The sequence below is a fragment of the Prionailurus viverrinus genome, chromosome B2 (genome assembly GCF_022837055.1).
Source record: "Prionailurus viverrinus isolate Anna chromosome B2, UM_Priviv_1.0, whole genome shotgun sequence".
Taxonomy (NCBI): Eukaryota; Metazoa; Chordata; class Mammalia; order Carnivora; family Felidae; genus Prionailurus; species Prionailurus viverrinus.
In genome coordinates, this window is record NC_062565.1 from 63,837,812 (window position 1) to 63,858,266 (window position 20,455).

General features: G+C 34.9%; 1 protein-coding gene across 9 annotated transcripts in view; it reads left to right on the top strand.

Annotated features, from left to right (window-relative positions):
- FAM135A (family with sequence similarity 135 member A) overlaps positions 1–20,455 on the top strand; it is a 119,954-nt gene that overhangs the window by 55,298 nt on the left and 44,201 nt on the right. For 8 of the 9 annotated variants that reach the window (XM_047859525.1, XM_047859531.1, XM_047859530.1 and 5 more), the window contains 2 exons: positions 8,568–8,617; positions 13,778–13,933. In XM_047859525.1, the coding sequence (XP_047715481.1) occupies positions 8,568–8,617; positions 13,778–13,933 (206 nt within the window). The remainder of the gene's footprint in view (positions 1–8,567; positions 8,618–13,777; positions 13,934–20,455) is intronic. The other variant, XM_047859529.1, reaches the window with a different exon arrangement.

Below are 20,455 nucleotides of genomic sequence, written 5' to 3' on the forward strand. Positions count from 1 at the left end.
TCCGTTTCCTTGAGCCTCTCTATTCCCTGAGACACAACAATATTGAAATTAGGCCAATTAATAATAACCCTACAATGGCCTTTAAGTGTTTACGTGAAAGGAAGTGTTATACATCTCTCATTTTAAGTCAAAAGCTAGAGATGATTAAGCTTAGTGAGGAAGATACTTTGAAGGCCACAACAGGCCAAAAGCTGAACCTCTTTCTCCAACCAATTAACTGAATTGTGAATGCAAAGGAGAAGTTCTTGAAGAAAATTGAAAGTGCTACTCCATTGAACACATTATGATGAGAAAACAAAACAGCCTTATTGCTATTATGGAGAAAGCTTTAGTAGCAATTTCACTCATATGTGGTATTCAAGAAACAAAACAAAGAAGCGTAGGGGACAAAAAAAAAAAAGAGAGGCAAACCAAGAAACAGATTCATTTTTTTTCTTTTAATATGTAATTGGTTTGCATACAATATCCAGTGCTCATCCCAACAGGTGCCCTCCTCAGTGCCCATCATCCTCTTTTCCCTCCCCCCCACCCCATCAATCCTGTTTGTTCTCAGTATTTAAGAGTCTCTTATGGTTTGCCTCCTTCCCTCTGTGTAGCTTTTTCTTTTTTTTCCCCCTATCCCTTCCCCATGGACTTTTGTTAAGTTTCTCAGGATCCACATGAGTGAAAACATAGGGTATCTGCCTTTCTCTGCCTGACTTATTTCACTTAGCATAACACTCTCCAGTTCCACCCACAGTGCTACAAATGGCCAGGTTTCATTCTTTCTCATTGCCAAGTAGTATTCCATTATATATATAAACCACATCTTTATCCATTTGTCAACTGATGGACAGTTAGGCTCTTTCCATAATTTGGCTATTGTTGAAAGTACGGCTATAAACATTGGGGTACAAGTGCTCCTATGCATCAGCATTCCTGTATCGTTTGGGTAAATTCCTGGCAGTGCTATTGCTGGGTCATACGGTAGATCTATTTTTAATTTTTTGAGGAACCTCCACACTGTTTTCCAGAGTGGCTGCACCAGTTTGCATTCCCACCAACAGTGCAAGAGGGTTCCCGTTTCTCCACATCCTCTCCAGCATCTATAGTCTCCTGATTTGTTCATTTTAGCCACTCTGACTGGCATGAGGTGGTATCTGAGTGTGGTTTTGATTTGTATTTCCCTGATGAGGAGCGACGTTGAGCATCTTTTCATGTGCCTGTTGGCCATCCGGATGTCTTCTTTAGAGAAGTGTCTATTCATGTTTTCTGCCCATTTCTTCACTGGATTATTTGTTTTTTGGGTGTGGAGTTTGGTGAGTTCTTTATAGATTTTGGATACTAGCCCTTTGTCCGATATGTCATTTGCAAATACTTTTTCCCATTCCGTTAGTTGCATTTTAGTTTTGTTGATTGTTTCCTTTGCAGTGCTGACCTTTTTATCTTCATGAGGTCCCAATAGTTCATTTTTGCTTTTAATTCCCTCGCCTTTGGGGATGTGTCAAGTAAGAAGTTGCTGCGGCTGAGGTCAGAGAAGTTTTTTCCTGCTTTCTCCTCTAGGGTTTTGATGATTTCCTGTCTCACATTTAGGTCCTTTATGCATTTAGAGTTTATTTTTGTGAATGGTGTAAGAAAGTGGTCTAGTTTCATCCTTCTGCATGTTGCTGTCCAGTTCTCCCAGCACCATTTGTTAAAGAGACTGTCTTTTTTCCATTGGATATTCTTTCCTGCTTTGTCAAAGTTGGTCATACTTTTGGGGGTCCAATTCTAGGGCCTCTACTCTATTCCTTTGGTCTGTGTGTCTGTTTTTATGCTAATACAATGCTGTCTTGATGATTAGAGCTTTGTAGTAGAGGCTAAAGTCTGGGATTGTGATGCCTTCTGCTTTGGTTTTCTTGTTCAATACTGTTTTGGGTATTCAGGGTCTTTTGTGGTTCCATACAAATTTTAGGATTGCTTGTTCTAGCTTCGAGAAGAATGCTGGTGCAATTTTGATTGGGATTGCCTTGAATGTGTAGATTGCTTTGGGTAGTATTGACACATTTTAACAGTATTTATTTCAGTCCATGAGCACGGAATGTTTTTCCATTTCTTTATATCTTCTTCAATTTCCTTCATAAGCTTTCTACAGTTTTCAGCATAGAGATCTTTTACATCTTTGGTTGGGTTTAGTCCTAGGTATTTTATGATTCTTGGTGCAATTGTGAATGGGATCAGTTTCTTTATTTGTCTTTCTGTTGCTTCATTATTAGTGGATAAGAATGCAACTGATTTCTGTACATTAATTTTCTGTCACGACTTTGCTAAATTCATGTATCAGTTCTAGCAGATATTTGGTGGAGTCTGTCGGGTTTTCCATGTATAATATCATGTCATCTGCAAAAAGTGAAAGCTTGACTTCATCTGTGCCAATTTTGATGCCTTTGATTTCCTTTTGTTGTCTGATTGGTGATGCTAGAACTTCCAACACTGTGTTAAACAACAACTGTGAGAGTGGACATCCCTGTCTTGTTCCTGATCTCAGGGGGAAAGCCGTCAGTTTTTCCCCATTGAGGATGATATTAGCTGTGGACTTTTCATAAATGGCTTTTATGATGTTTAAGTATGTTCCTTCTATCCTGACTTTCTCGAGGGTTTTTACTAAGAAAGGATGCTGAGTTTTGTCAAATGCTTTTTCTGCATCAATTGACAGGATCATATGGTTCTCATCTTTTCTTTTATTAATGTAATGTATCACATTGATTTATTTGCAAATGTTGAACCAGCCCTGCAGCCCAGGAATGAATCCCACTTGATCATGTGAATAATTCTTTTTATATGCTGTTGAATTCGATTTGCTAGTATGTTATTGAGCATTTTTGCATCCATATTCATCAGGGATATTGGCCTGTCGTTCTCTTTTTTTTGCTGGGTCTCTGTCAGGTTTGGGAATCAAAGTAATGCTGGCTTCATAGAATGAGTCTGGAAGTTTTCCTTCCCTTTCTACTTTTTGGAACAGCTTGAGGAGGATAGGTATTCTCTGTGCTTTAAATGTCTGGTAGAATTCTCCAGGGAACCCATCTGGTCCTGGATTCTTATTTGTTGGGAGATTTTTGGTAACTGATTCAATTTCGTTGCTGGTTATGGGTCTGTTCAAATTTTCTTTTTTTTCCTGTTTGAGATTTGGAAGTGTGTGAGTGCTTAGGAATTCGTCCATTTCTCCCAGGTGGTCCAGTTTGTTGGCATATAATTTTTCATTGTATTCCGGATAATTGCTTGAATTTCTGAGGGGTTGGTTGTTATAATTCCATTTTCATTCATGATATTATCTATTTGGGTCATCTCCCTTTTCTTTTTGAGAAGCATGGCTAGAGGTTTATCAATTTTGTTTATTTTTTCAAAAAACCAACTCTTGGTTACATTGATCTGCTCTACAGTTTTTTTAGATTCTATATTGTTTATTTCTGCTCTGATCTTTATTATTTCTCTTCTTCTGCTGGGTTTAGGGTGTCTTTGCTGTTCTGCTTCTATTTCCTTTAGGTGTGCTGTTAGATTTTGTATTTGGGATTTTTCTTGTTTTTGAGATAGGCTTGGATGGCAATCTATTTTCCTCTCAGGACTGCCTTTGCTGCATCCGAAAGTGTTTGGATTGTTGTATTTTCATTTTCATTTGTTTCCATATATTTTTTAATTTCTCCTCTAAATGCCTGGTTGACCCACTCATTCTTTAGTAGGGTGTCCTTTACCTCCATGCTTTTGGAGGTTTTCCAGACTTTTTCCTGTGGTTGATTTCAAGCTTCATAGCAGTGTGGTCTGAAAGTATGCATGGTATGATTTCAATTCTTGTATACTTATGACGGGCTGTTTTGTGACCCAGTATGTGATCTGTCTTGGAGAATGTTTCCTGTGCACTCGAGAAGAAAGTATATTCTGTTGCTTTGGGATGCAGAGTTCTAAATATATCTGTCAAGTCCATCTGATCCAATATATCATTCAGGGCCCTTGTTTCCTTATTTATTCTCTGCCTAGATGTTCTATCCATTACTGTAAGTGGAGTATTAAAGTCCCCTGCAATTACCACATTCTTATCAATAAGGTTGCTTATGTTTGTGATTAATTGTTTTATATATTTGGGGGCTCCCGTATTTGGCGCATAGATATTTATAATTGTTAGCTCTTCCTGTGGATAGATCCTGTAATTATCATATAATGCCCTTCTTCATCTCTTGTTATAGCCTTTAATTTAAAGTCTAGTTTGTCTGATATAAGTATGGCTACTCCAGCTTTTTTTGACTTCCAGTGGCATGATAAATAGTTCTCCATCCCCTCACTCTCAATCTAAAGGTGTCCTCAGGTCTAAAATGAGTCTCTTGTAGACAGCAAATAGATGGGTCTTGTTTTTTTATCCATTCTGATACCCTGTGTCTTTTGGTTGGTGCATTTAGTCCATTTACGTTCAGTGTTATTATAGAAAGATATGGGTTTAGAGTCATTGTGATGTCTGTAGGTTTCATCCTTGTAGTGATGTCTCTGGTACTTGGTCTCACAGGATAGGATCCCCCTTAGGATCTCTTGTAGGGCTGGTTTAGTGGTGATGAATTCCTTCAGTTTTTGTTTGTTAGGGAAGACCCTTATTTCCTTCTATTCTAAATGACGGGCTTGCTGGATAAAGGATTCCCGGCTACATATTTTTTCTGTTCAGCACATTGAAGATTTTCTGCCATTCCTTTCTGGCCTGTCAAGTTTCAGTAGATAGGTCTGCTAGTTCCCTTATGTGTCTCCCTTTGTATGTTAGGGCCCATTTATCCCTAGCTACTTTCAGAATTCTCTCCTTATCGTTGTATTTTGCCAGTTTCACTATATTATGTCGTGCAGGAGATCAATTCAAGTTACGTATGAATGGAGTTCTCTGTGCCTCTTGGATTTCAATGCCTTTTTCCTTCCCCAGATCAGGGAAGTTCTCAGCTATGATTTGTTCAAGTACACCTTCAGCCCCTTTCTCTGTCTCTTCTTCTGGAATTCCTGTGATACGGATATTGTTCCATTTGATTGCATCACTTAGTTCTCTAAATCTCCCCTAGTACTCCTGAATTTATCTCTCTTTTTCTCAGCCTCCTCTTTTTCCATAATATTATCTTCTAATTCACCTATTCTCTCCTCTGCCTCTTCAATGTGCACTCTGGCTGCCTCCATTTTATCTTGCACTTCAGTTATAGCATTTTTAATTCATCATGACTATTTTTTAGTCCCTTGATCTCTATAGCAATAGATTCTCTGCTGTCCTCTGCTTTTTTCAAGCCCAGTGATTAATTTTATGTCTATTATTCTAAATTCTTGTTCCGTTATATTGCTTACGTTGGTTTTGATCAATTCATTAGCTGTCGCGACTTCCTGGAGTTTCTTTTGAGAAGAATTCTTCCGTTTTGTCACTTTGGCTAGCTTTCTCTACCTTATGCGTTTTAAAAGCTTGTGTGCTCTGCACCTGTGAGCACCGCTATATTAACGGCAGGCCATACACTGTCTAGGGCCTGGCCCTTCAGGAGGTGTTTTTTTGGGGGCTTGTTATTTGCTCTCTGTTGTTGTGACTTTGGTTATTTTATTACCCTACTCATAGTAATATTTCGGACCCTACACCAGGTGTGCTTTGATTTGTTCCTTGGAGTAGCCCTGCTGATGTGATTAAGCGAGTACCCCAGTCTGTGTGCCTCGGTACCTAGATCTAACACTTCTAAAAAACGATTCCCTGAGCATCTTAGCTTGAGGCCTCCCCACATTGTGCATGACAGAAAGGATCCAAGAAACAGATTCTTAACTGTAGAGAACAAACTGATAGTTATTAGAGAGGAGGTTGGTTGGGGCAGGGAATGGCTTAAATATGGAGATTAAGGAGTGCACTTGTTGGGATGAGCACTGGATGTTACATGTTAAGTGTTGAATCACTAAATTGTATACCTTAAACTAATATTATTCTGTATGTTAAGTGGAATTTAAATAGAAAGTTAAAGATCAAACCATCCAAACATTCCCTTCAGGCAAAGCCTAATCTCGAACAAGTCTCTAACTCTTCAGTTTTATGAAGGCCAAGAGAGATGAGGAGGCTTCCAGAGGAAAGTTTGAAGCTAGCAGAGACTGGTTTATGAGGCTTAGGTAAAGAAGCTGTCTGTATAACAACAAAGTGCAAGATGACGCAGCAAACTGTTGATATAAAAGCTGCTGCAAGTTATCCAGAAGATCTAGCTAAGATAATTAATGAAGGTGGCTACATTAAACAATATATTTTCAATGTAGACAAAATAGCCTTTTACTGGAAAAAGATGCCATGTAGGACTTCCACAGCTAGGGAAGAGAAGTCACTGCCTGGTCAAAGTTTCAAAGGATAGACCGACTCTCTTATTAGGGGCTAATATAGTTGGTGACTCTAAGTTGAAGCCAGTGTTCGTATACCATTCCATAAATTCTAGGGCATTTAAGAATTATGGTAAATCTACTCTGTCTGTGCCCCATGAATGGAACAACAAGGCCTAAATGACATCACATATGTTTTCAACATAGTTTACTGAATATTTTAAGCCTGCTGTTGAGACCTACTACTCAGAAAAAATATTCCTTTCAAAATATGACTGTTAATTGATAATGCACCTGACCCCACAAGAGCTCTGATGGAGATCAGAATGAGATTAATGTTGTTTTCATGTCTGCTACCACAGTATCCATTCTGCAGCCATGGATCAAGGAGTCATTTGGCTTTCAAGTCTTAATTTCATGTATTTCTTAAATAATAAGGCTTGAAAGCCATTTCATAAGGCTGTAGCTGCCATAGATGGTGAGTCCTCTAATGGATCTGGGCAAAGTAAATTGAAAACCTTCTGGAAATGATTCACCATCTGAGATGCCGTTAAGAATATGTGTGATTTATGAGAAGAAGTCAAAATCAACCTTAAAAGCAGTTTGAAAATTTATTCCAACTCTTGTGGATGACTTTGAGGGGTTCCAGACTTTAGTGGAGGAAGTAAGTGTAGATGTGGAAAGTAAGTGCGGATCTAACAAGAGAACTAGAATTAAAAGTGGAGTCTGAAGATGTGCCTGAATTGCTGCAATCTTGTGATAAAACTTTAAAAGATGAGGAGTTGCTTCTCATAGATGAGCAGTATCTAATACAGTATGTAAATACAATTTTATTTATATATTATGTGACTCAAATATTTATGTGTTCTAATGATTTTAGTTATTAGTGGAATATTTGTTCACATCATAGGTTGATTGTGTTTACCACATAAATGTAACTTTATTTTATCAAATTTAAATGTTTATTTTTCTTTTTATCAAATAGTATACATTGAAGTCTATCTACCTTATGAGATAGGGAGCTGATGAATGAATTCAGGGATGTTCTAGAATGTATTCTTGCGTTTGTGTGAGAATGATCACTTAACAAGGTTGTGGAGCAACAAGACAATGGAGTTTTGTGTGATCACAAAAACTTATAGTTCTTGTAGGAGAACTCATTTTAGTTTGATTTCTGATTAAAAGTTAGGTGTATCTAAACATATTTCAGGCCTTAGTGAAATTTCTTCCTTGCAAAAAGCAGGGAACCTTTCTGTTCTATTAGTTTCTGTATTCCCTTCTAAATATTACCACTTTAATTTAGGTTAATCTGTACACCTCCTTATAGAAGGTTGTAGCATACATTAAATAAATCAATTGTATGGACAAAATATACTTCAGTTTTAGACTGTCTTAGAGAAATCTGCGTGTATTAAACTAAATTAGAAACTCAAAGATTTTTTCATTCATTACCATTATATAAACTTCTGATCCATGTATGTTTTAAGTGTTTTGGCGCTAAAGATTAATTTGACTTGAATTTTTTAGGAACAGCTTTTGTTAAAAAAACAAAAAACAAACAAGGCATGTACATACTTAAGACAAATGTTAAACTGTTTGAAATTTGCAATGTATACAATGCAGTAACACCTAATTATATGTTTTATCTTTTCTGTGATATAGTTGTGCAAGTTACTTTAGGTCCACAGTCAATATTTCCTTGACAGTGTTAACCTCTTATGAGAACTGGAACACTAATAATAAGAACATAGAATTTAATAGGTTTAACATTACCTACATGATTAATGTGTTTATGACAGTATATTACATTGAAATTTACTTCATTGAATATAGTGCAGATATTTCTCAACCTTCTGGTTTTTTAAAGGTAATTTACACTTGACTCAAACCTGGGACTTGAACTGCACAGGTCCATTTAAACGAGTATCTTTTTTCAATATAGAATAGGACTAAATGTATTTTCATTTATGATTTTCTTAACATTTTTTTCTCTAGCTTATTTTTATAAAAATAGAGTCTATAATACATACAACGTACAAAATATGTGTTCATCAACTGTTTATGTTATTTATAAGTCTTCCTGGTCAGCAGTAGGCTATTTAGTATTTAAGTTTTAGGGGAGTCAGAAGTTAGACTGCACGGGGGGATTGATGCCCCTAACCCCTGTATTGTTCAGGGGCCAACTGTATTTAGATAATTTTAAAAATAGATTCAGATCTAATATTGAAATATTTCCTCTAATTACTCTTTACTCCTTTCAGAGGAAATGGATGTAGAAGCTCGACTTACTGAACTATGTGAAGAAGTTAAGGTACTTGGATTTTTTTAAATTAACATTATCAAGTTATTTGAGTGGATTCTGTTTCCTATTCTAAATATTTTATCCAAGAAAACTTAATGATTTATTCTTCCTCAAGTGGTTGATCATAGTAGAATAACAGCTTAGTTGATAAAAAGTTATTTGGCTTCAGCATGAAATTAACTTATTTTTAAAATATACATTATTCTGCATATGAATGAGATAGCAAAGACAACTAATTGTCAGAAATGTGCATTTTCTTCAATTAGTTTACTCAAAAGAATTTCTGGACAATTTTTAAATCATCCTTAAAATTACATATATTTACAAAATGATAGTTCAGAAATGAAAATTGATTTATTTCAGCAGACCAGTTTGTCTCAGACCATTTTTCCAGTAGTTTATTCTTGAAATTAAATTAAATTGATTTTTCTTTTTCCTTTTTTTTTTTTTTTTTTGTTTTTTTTTTTTTTGGCCGTGAAACTAAATGTTCTATTTTAAGTATTCTGTTTTAAGATTACTATATATTTCACTCTTAGTTAGCTACAAATCAGAGACATAAACAAAAATATATATTTGGCTTTGGAATGTATTTCTGTATGTAAATTTGAATAAGGACTAGACCACTTTGAAAAGGTATTTACCTTCTCCTTGTAAAATTATGCATATGCATGATACACAAGTAATTTTGTATCCTCTTCTAGAGGTTTTCCCCACAGCTCAAATAAGAGTATTTTCTTTAAAAATCAACAATGTTATCATAATAGTTGCTCACAAGAACATTAAACATTTAGAAGTAATCTTAATAAGATGTGTACAATTAATGTGAAAAAATCTTCAGTGTTTCACTGAGATATTTGAATAAGTAAACATGATACTTTTGAATGGAAAGAGAAACAGTCACGGAAAGATACCAGTTTTTCTTAAGTTAATAATTGATACATTCATATCAAAATACCATTGGAAATGTTAAAATTTGACTCACTTTAAAGAGCACTTGGAGAAAGGTAAAAATGACTAAGAAAAACCTTAAAAAATACATTTTTGTAGAGGGACTTGCCCAAATGTATGTTAAAATGTATATAAAACTAATGGAAATAGAGAATGACTTCTCTAAAAGAATAGAAAAACAGCAGCTTCTTGGTGGGGACTCAGTTCAGCATCTGAGTCTGTTTCAGCTCAGGTTATGATCTCACTGTTTGTGAGATAGAGCTCCACCGTTTGGCTCCGCACTGACCACCAACCCTGCTTGGGATTCTCTCTGTCCCTCTCTGTCTGCCCTTCCCCTACTTATATATACATACAATACATATACTTTGTATCATATATATACATACACATATGTATGTATTTCAAACTGTTAACAATAATACAGACAAGAGTTGCATGAAGGATGGAATTGTAAAGGAAAATTTTTATTCTTTGCTCTATATCCATCTGTGCTAGATTTTAAAAATACTGTATGTATTGATATATTACTAATAATTTTTTAGGTACACATTTAAATTTCAGTATGTAAATGGACATCATAAAACTTAAGATCAACAACATATGGTAAATTTTGACAGCAAATAGAATAGACAAAAGATATACTATTTGAAGAGCTCTTTCAAATCAATAAGAAAACCTATAACCATTTTTAAGTTAGTATAGGATACTCATTTACAAAATAGGTTAATAATTGAAACATATTCAATCTCACAATCATGAAATAAACAAAATTTTAAGTATTCTCATACCTTTTTTAACCTATCAGGTTGGCTGTGATTTTCTAATAATGTAATGCTTGTTAAGATGTGATAAGATACAGATTCTTATATTTCTCTCATAGATCTTGGAGATCTTTTTCAGATATTAATTTGGCAGTATATATTCAAAGCCAGGGTATTACTTGGCAATCAGTACCAAATAAAAAATCAGAGATTCATATACATTGTAATTTATAATGTAAAAATATTAACCTAAGTAAATACCCAATGGTAGGAGAATGGTTAAACAAGTTATGGGACACTTACAGTCTAAAAAATGTTATACAGGGGTGCCTGGGTGGCTCAGTCAGTTAAGCATTCGACTTTGGCTCAGGTCATGATCTCACAGTTTTCGGGTTTGAGCCCTGCATCGGGCTCTGTGCTGACAGTTCAGAGCCTGGAGCCTACTTTGGATTCTGTGTCTCATTCTCTGCCCCTCCCCACTTGTACTCTGTGTCTCTCTGTCTCTCAAAAATAAATAAATGTAAAAAAAAATTTTTTTTGTAATAAAAAAGTTATAAAACCTGAAAAACATGCTTTCAAAGGGCACCTGGTGGTTCAGTCAGTTAAGCATCCACTTAGGCTCAAGTCATGATCTCACAGTCCATGAGTTCGAGCCCCATGTCATTGGACTCTGTGCTGACAGCTCAGTGCCTAGAGCCTACCTGAGATTCTGTGTCTCCCTCTCTCTCTGCCCTTCCCCTGCTCACACGCTCTCTCTCTCAAAAATAAACGTTTAAAAAAATCCTCATTATTCAATGGAAATGGCATAATAGTATATATGATTCTAGAGTTTTCTCTATGTATATAACTGAAAAAAAATTGAAGACTCCACGCTAAAATGAACTTAATTTTCTTTTTTGTTCTTCACCTGTTTTCCAAGTCTAATATTTAAGTAAGCAGCATTTTGTAATCAAACAAGATCAATGACTGCTATGAAAAAGTACATATCCATAAAAGACAAGATGTTATTTGAGAAAATATTATACAAATGTAAGATCGTATTCCTACATTTATACATATAACACAATTTGTTAACATTTTTTCTAATTTCCTTTTTAACATAAAAATATTTTATTTATATTTTGAGACATAGTGCAAAGATTTATGTAAACCAGAGGAGTAATTTATTTATGCTTGTAAGGATGCTTTCCTAATAATGAAAATACTAAAGTCCTCTAAGAACCTTGGTGCCATGATTTCTGAAAAGGAAAATTAATAATTACAGGGTAGTTAGACAGCCTTGCTTTCAGGGGATTAAAAAAAAGTGTTGTTTACATTGTTCAACCTATGGTAAAACCAAGAGAATTATTTCTACATGTGTGGAGATTATACAAAGAATAGCATTGCTTGCCTTACACACTGCTGTTTAGTTACTGTCAAATGTTTATTCAAGTCCTCTTTTTCTAAACTCCCTTAACACTATTCTTGGAACAAGACTGCTTGTTTCAACTTATTTTAGAGTACACTTTAATCTTCTGTTTGTTCTTAAGAGAGACATGAAAAACTTGTTAGCATCATTTCTAATACGTTTATAAACTATTTCCTGGGGCAAAAGACATTTGTAGATTTATTATACATTGACGAATCAATATTTATTATATGTTGAGTCTCTTAGTTTCCATTCAGGAATTCTGGAATTTTTCAGCATTTTCTGAGTTTGTCCATAAATTTGGGGGACTTTTTCCTTATCTGAAGTCTGTAATTCCTTATTCATTCATTCATTTATTCATTCAATAAATATTTATTGAGTGACTACTGTGTGTACTAGTAACCAAAGTCACAAAAGTGTATAAAACACAATCCCTTCCCTTCTTACTAATTTTGCTGAATTTTTGTTTTATGTCCTCTCTGAGCTAGGATAGAAAATAAAAGCCTACTGAATTGCAAACTTCAAAAATAAGTAAAAATAGGGGTGCCTGGGTGGCTCAGTTAGGCCCCCAACTCTTGATTTTGGCTCAGGTCATGATTTCATGGTTCCTAAGCTTGAGCCCCACGTTGGGCTCTGCCCTGACAGTGCACAGTCTGCTTGGGATTCTCTCTCCCCCTCTCTCTCTGCCCCTCCTTTGCTCTCTCTCTCTTTCTCAAAATAAATAAATACACTTAAAAAAAAAAGAAGTAAAAATAAACTGAGTAAGATTAAGTGTGATAAGCAACATTTTTTTTTTTTAAAGGGAGCATGAAGATATAATTAGTACTCTTTAGGATATGCTGAACTTGAACACGTTTCTTATCACATTCAAATATAGTCATCTAGTGAGTGATGGCTCTAGAGTTCGGGAGAGATGTGGTCCAGATATAAAGATTCAGCAGTCATTAGTGTATGTGATAATTGAAACTATGAGAGTGGCTTTCAACCTTAACCGGAATAGACTACTACCTTCTTTAGGATGGGGAAATGAAATCATCATCTATCTGTATATTTAAGGTAGATTTCCTAGTGTTACTAGCAATTGAAGACAAATTTTTCCAGTAAGATATAATCTGCCTGAACAGTGCTGCCTCAGTGAATTAAAGAAAGGCTTGCCTTCATAACAAAATGCCTGTCCAAAAGAGAAGGAATTATTCTGATGTATAATGTAGTCTTATTTTTCTTTGTTCACAAATCCATATTTTACTTACGCAAGAAATCCAATGGCTTATAGAAGATTCTGCATTTTGTGGTATAGTTTATTACTTTTAACTTTTATCATGAGTTTAGGAGAATATTTAAATAAATGGGACAATTTAATACCAATATTAGAACCCTCGTAACAGCATAGTAAAATTGGTTATCCACTTTTGTTTCCTTACTAAACTGAGCTTCTCCTGTTAATCTTTGATGTAGATTGGAATGTGGGCCCTAGCATTTAAAATGTGCTCAATAAACAGTGGGTAAATGAATTGTTAGAAAAGAGAAAGAAGTGTTTGATGACTATAAAAGGACTATCAAGGGCAAAATAAAACTTAGAAACTTAGGATGAAGGAAAAGCAGTTAGTACTTTAGAAAGTATCTCTGTTCTTTCTGAGGAGTTACAGATTTTCTAAGTACTTCAGTTAGATTGGAGGGAAAAATCTTAAGATTTCATTATCTTCTAACACTTCTATAACTTTCATCATGATTTGTACTTATGTTTAAAATTCTCAAGATTTTAGTGTTTGAGTTGATCATGCTCTTTAGAATCCTATGTGTAATTTTAAACTATATTTGACATTATTTTGGTAACAAGATACCTCAGATATTGAAATATCAATTAAGTTGCTGTAGTAACTGTCAAATTTTTTTAAAAAGCCATTGTTCACTTGGTCTCTATACATATGAGCACGTGCACACACACACACTTTTTAAAACTAAAAATTTGCCTTTGTATTGATGTTCCAATAACATTATATTTAGATATAGTAAGTCTCAGGAAGCAGTGAAGTTTTTTTCTTGTCATTTCAGAAAATAGAAAATCCTGATGAACTGGCAGAACTTATAAATATGAATCTTGCACAACTTTGTTCCCTTCTCATGGCTTTATGGGGTCAGTTTCTGGAAGTTATAACACTACATGAAGAACTGAGACTTTTATTAGCACAAGAGCACCATACTTTGAGGGTAAGTTAAAGAAAAGTGATGTTAGAACATTTTGATCAGTATTAATTATCTTTGAATTTCATTATGAATAAAAAACCTGATTTTTACCCTTATGTTGATAAATTAGAAAAGAGACATTTACTGTTGTGTTATTGTTTGATTTCTTAAGTTAATAATAAAACAATACAGTTAATCACATGATTTGTCTCAGTTGCAACTCTTGCCAATAAGAAAAATCATCTAAGTGTAACTAAAATAGAAAACTATATGATACAGGCTAGCCACTGGAACCCAAGAACAGGTATTAGTCAGGTCTCATTAGAAACAAATCAGGAACAAGAGAGCCATCTTAAACTAATCTAGACTCTTTCTCCGACTTTTCCTCCTTTTGCCTCATTTAGGAATGTGTATTACAAACTTGGAAAGTCAGGGGGTAGTAATCTAGACACACATGTTTGCTGTAGGCTTACTATGGACCTTGTGCAGAAATTTTTGTACAATTTTATTGTATAGCTTATCAAGAGGCTTTGATATATGAAACATCTGACTACTTTTCCAGTCTTATCTCTTTGTATGCTCTGTACACACATTAATTTTCCTGACCTACTTACTAGTAGGTCCTTGAAAACACCGTGTTTTCTTTTTTTCCTTTTTCTTTTCTTAATTATAAAACATATTATCAAAATTAGAAAAGTACATAAAACATGCACATTTTAACAATTAATTACAGGCACATATCCTTTTAACTCTCACCCAGACCAAGAAATAGAAAATTGTGAATACCACAGCAGTGCCTTGTGTGTTTTTTCCAATTTCTCTTCTCTCCCTGACATTTAGAAGTAATCACCATCTTATCTTTTCTGATAAGGAGTTCATCACTTCTTTTAGTTTTACCATCTGTGTATGCATTCTAAATAATACAAGTTGTTTCATCCTGTCATGTTACTCAGCCTATGTTATTGAATTCTATATAAATGAGATGATACAGTGTATATTCTTTTATATCTTCTTTCACTCAAGATTGTGTTTGTGAGATTAATCCATGTTTTTATCAGTAGCTATAACTGTTCATTTTCATTGGTGTGATGTATTTTATTTGCATATACCCACAGTATGTGTATCCATTCTGCTGATGGACATTTGGATTACTCCTAACTTGTAGCTATTACAAACCAAGCTACTATGAACATTCTTGTACATACTTCCTGGCATGATAGTTTCTCTGAATTATTTACTTGTAAGGGAAATTGCTATGCTATGTCATAGGATCTGTATAACGTCAGTTATTTACAAGCAAGTGCCACACTATTTTCCAAAGTGGTGCCAGTTTCCACTGCCACCAACACTTGATGAGAGCTCTTGTTATTCCACATACACCCCACACCTCTTGATTTTTGGCAGACTTTAAATTTTGCCAGTCTGATACCATTGTAGTTTTAATTTGCATTTCTCTGATGACCTGTGAGGTTGAACACTATTTTGTATGACTATTGGCTATGTAGATTTCCTGTTTGTAAAATACCTGTTCAAATTGTTTAATCATTTTTCTATAGGATTACCTTTCTTTTTCATCTTGATTTGGAATACTTTTCTATGTATTGGGCTTTGTTACATGTTTTGTAAATAAATCTTCTCTTGTGTCATTGTTTTTTTTTTCCCCATTATCTTTGTGCTGTCTTTTGATAAATTAGAGGTCTTAATTTTAGTGTAAATGGAACAGAAGAGAAAGGCCAGATATAGACGTATCCATACTTGGACATAATATATCCAGAGCAACATATAGAGAAACCTCAAGATTTCAAGAAAAGTTGAGATTTTCAATAAATGATGTTGGGACAATTAGGTATTCATGTGGAAAAAAAATACTATGTAAAATTCAGTTTAAGATGGATTGAAGACAAATATGAAAAGCAAAGTCATAAAGCTTATAAACTATAATAGAGAATTTACAGAAGAGTTACTAAAATAGTACAGAATAATCCTATATACTCTTCTTCAGAATCACAAGTTACAATTTTGTCATGTTTATCATTCCTTCTTTTTATAGATAGGTTATACACACACACACACGGATTTTTTTTTTCCTGGATCATTTGTTTTTTAGACGCATCATGTTCTTTTATCCATAAATACTTAAGGGCATATTGACTAAGAACAAAAATACTTTCTTACTTAACCATAGGACAGTGATCAACTTTATGAAATTTAATATTGATACAATATTGATATCTAATGCAAAACTCATTTGATATTTTATTATTTGTCTTAATAATGTCCTGCCTGACTTTTCCCCTTTTCCAGGATCAAACTCAGAATCACACATTGCATTCAGTTTTCATGACCATTTAAATTCTTTAGACTCATTTAATCTGGAATAGTTCTTTGTATTTTCTTTGTCTTTCATAAAGAGTATTGGCTAGTTTTGTAGACCATTGTTCAGTTTGGGTTTGTATTATGTGTATTATGTTTCCTTATGGTTAGATTCAGGTGATATAGTAATAGTGGAAATGTACTATATTTTATTTCTTTGTCAATCAGTTTTGGTAAATTATGTTTTTTAAGGAGTTTGTTCTGTCTAAATTTATTAATTTATTGGCACCAAATAATTCATAATATCCTTCAATTATTTTTTTTAACATCTTAAGTATCTGTAGTGTTTTTCTGTTTTATTTTTGCTGTCAGTTATTTGTGCCTTTATTCTTTTTTTCTTGACTGGTCCCATCAGAAGTGTCATTTTACTAGTTTTTTCAAAGAACTAACTTGATGTTAATTGTCTCGTGTGTTTTGTTTTGGGTTTTATTAGTTTTCCTTTTGACTTTAGTAGTTCCTCTTACTTTCTAAAGGTTTATTTTGCTTTTTAAAGCTTCTATAAGTAGATGTTTAGCTTATTGATTATAGCATTTCTTTTTTTCTGCTTTATACATTTAAGTTGATAAGTTTTTCCTTAAGTACTGCTTTAGTACAAGTTTTTAATATGTTCTTTTTATCCTTCGGTTCTCAGTATTTTCTAAATTTTGTGAGCAGTTTATTCTTTGATTCAGGGTTGTTTAGAAGTTTTTTTCTCATTAGTATATAAAATGGTTTATAAAAATAATAAATACATCTATTCCTTCTTTTTCTGGATATAAACATAAACAATTTACTAGTCAATGACAGGACTCCATAGGACTAGTCAATGATAGGACTTTATACACACACACTACCCCAAATGGGAAATTATGCAGCATACCAATAATAATTTGGTTGGGAAATCTTTGATTTAAAGCACTATAGGTAAACAAAACCATTTTAAAGAATACACTAGATATGTTGTCCTATATTTAGCAGTTGTTATTTTTGCCTTGCTCAGAAATCCAAGAAATTGAGTGCCTGCCCATAGTCTTGTGAAATAAGGGACCAGAGACCGTTCTTGTCCAAAAATTGCCATATTTTGTATCAAGTGACCCTGCAATTTGAATTAGAGGTTGGCACTTAGACCAAAAGTAGTCATCTACAGCGTGAACATAGAGAAGACTGGTAATTTTTGAAGGTGGCTGCTGCATTAACTCTGCTGATTTGGAGCATTTTCTATTAGAAGAATGACTGAATAAAGTATTCAGATCATTTGTCTTGAATAATTCAAACATGGGACACAAAAGAAGAGACCCAATTACTAAACAGTGGCAGAAACCAAGAGAAGGTCATAGACAAAAGTCATGAGACAATAGAAGCCATGAATAAACCATTTATTACAAGATAGGGATGAAAGTAAAAAGGATCAAAAGCAAAGCAGGGAGAGTGTCAGAGATAGAGAGGAACGTGAGAATGGAGAAATGACTAGAAAAGGAAAGAACAAACACTGGTTTCTGAACTGCTACTAGAGTGATACTAGGATATTAGTCTAGGTGTTATTTGCTAAATGGCAATGAACAGCATTTCAATTTCATAAGAACTGGCTGTTTGGCTACAGAGTCACTTCCTTGGATGTCCTTACTTTATATCCTTATAAAAATCCCACACAGCCTGAGGTTATCTGACCACATCTCCGTCTCTTGCTAACTAAAGAGCCTGTATTTCCAAGGCTGTGTTTCTTTGTTTCCAAATGTATTGATTTCCTGGTTGCCTTTTTGTTGTTGATTTCTAGTTTATCTTCATTGTGGTTAGAAAAGTCTGTGATTTCAGTATTTCAGTATTCTTGGAGACTTGCTTTATACTAGGAATGTGTATTCATCAGATTGCTGGGTTAAGTGTAAAATATGCTGGGTTAAGTTTATAGATCATTTTGTTCAAATTTTTCATATTCTTCATGAATTTATGGCTGCTAGTGCTATCAACTACCAAGAAAAGTGTGGTAAAATCTCCCATTATGGTTATAAATGTGTCTTATTTGTTGTTACCAGGTAGTAAGTGGCAGAGATGGGATTCAGACCCAAGCAATGGTTCAATAGCCTGTGTTCCTTACCGTTTGACATACTGCCTCTCAAGATAGAGAAGGGAATTATAGCAAGGATCAGAGGCAACTTTGTAGCATAATATTTTACGAGGTTGGGGTTGTCCTGGGTAGAATAAGAACAAGAAGGTAAGCCAGTAGAGAAGCTGATGAACGCAACTTTGAAAAAAGGGAGCAAAGAAGGAAGGCCAAGATAAAATTGGGTTTTTGGAAAACTAAAATGTCAAAGATAAACTGAAATTTTTCCTAGAGCTTCGTTTTTCTCACTCCATTCTAGATAATAAAAAATGGCCTATTTAACTCCTAAAAGAATCAAGGAAAGGTAATTAAGACACAGAGAGAAAGTGCCCTAATGTTACTTAACCAGGAATAATAATCCTTGCCCTGTCATGCCCTGCTCTGATGTATATCACAAAAACTGGAAATGGTGGTATATTATGTCCTTTGATTCCCATTTATGCAGTTGAATAGGAACTTTGTTCATAAAGTTTATCAGTATTCTGAGAATACATTGCTAAGCCTACAGTAACCGAAGTAGTCCAAAGGTCATTCATTGTTTGTACTGGGACAGAATTGGCTGTAATGAAGTATATAGGCTGTCTGATAATGTATTCAGAAACAGTGCAATTGAACTAAGTTACAGAAATGAACGTATGATATGGAATCTCTTGTTGGAGTGAAAGCAAATAATGAGGCAAAGAAAGAGTTGGACTAAAAAGAGGAAATGTAATTCTATACTTGATAAGAACAATGTAATGAATTAGTTTAACATTTGTTCTACCATGTTATGTGATATCAATATTCAGAAAGGACAGATTTCCTGAATCTTGGAAAATTAAGTCAATCAGACTGGTAGAATTTTGTGGTTACATGCCATACACATTCACATTAAAGCATAGAGACTATTATGTATGAATGATTCCAGTACCCCATATTACATAAAAAGATGAAAGGCAGTAATATCAGAATCATGGCAGTATAAAATGTCTTTTGTTTTTGTCCCACCCACAACAACAAAAATTTAGCATCTATCCATGAACAGAAGTGACTGTGGGAGCTGTGGGATCTAATACCATATACTAAGGAACCCTGGAGGCAGCTCACCCACCTGTGCATTGGATAATAAGTGGAAGGATTTCAGTCTTGACCCTGCAGTGGCCTGTTTACCAGCTCTTGATGCTCGTGGCTACAGTCTGGGAACCCCTGGGGAATTAGATTTAGATAGTTACCCAGGGTTGAGAGAACCTTTGCAGAAGTTCATATTTCCAGAAGAGAAGTTCCAGTATTCCATTGGCAAAAAAAAAAAAGTACAAGTTTGGATGCATTAGAATTCTAGCAAGAGGAATAGCTTGTCTTTAAATATATCATCCCTCGCCCAAAATAGCACAGCTTACGTCTAAGAGAACCCTTCTTGGCCTGTGATTTTTCATGCAGAGAAAAAGAAGAATGGATGAGTTGAGTACCCAGCTTCCCTAGCTGTGCAGGACATTGCCAAAGTGGCTCCTCTCTCTCTCTCTCTCTCTCTCTCTCTCTCTCTCTCTCTTGCTCTCTCGCTCTCTCGCTTTCTCTCTCTCTCTCTCTCTCTCTCTCTCTCTCTCTCTCTCATCCCATCTAGAGTTCTAAATCAGGAGTTCCATGACTTGGGGGGGTAAAGTGGAAAGAGACTGGGAGAGTGGCAGATGGGTCTCTCAGAAAGCATTAAAGGGACTCATACTTCTCACTACATCACAAACTCCGTTAAAAGTTTGCTCATGAGCTACTTGGACAGCCTCGGCTGTGGATCCCTCCAACTGGCCATGGGTACCTCCACCATTCCATATGCCTCACCCACACCCTCCCTTCTACTCTGCATCTGGCTCCCTTTGTGCGCTGCTGAAGGCAGTGACAAAAGTAAACTTTGGCAGATCTGTAGCTGCAGGCCAGGAAGAGACCGTAAATGAGCTGTGGCATCACATTTGAGAAATAAAAGATAGGCAGTCAGCACTCAGCCTGATATGTTGCAGGAAGGAGAGAAGGAATACAATATTAAAAAGTTTGCCAAAGAGGGAGCAAGAAATATAGAGCAGGTATATCCATAGAAAGCCTGAGAAAACCTCAGAATCCCTGTCAAGACT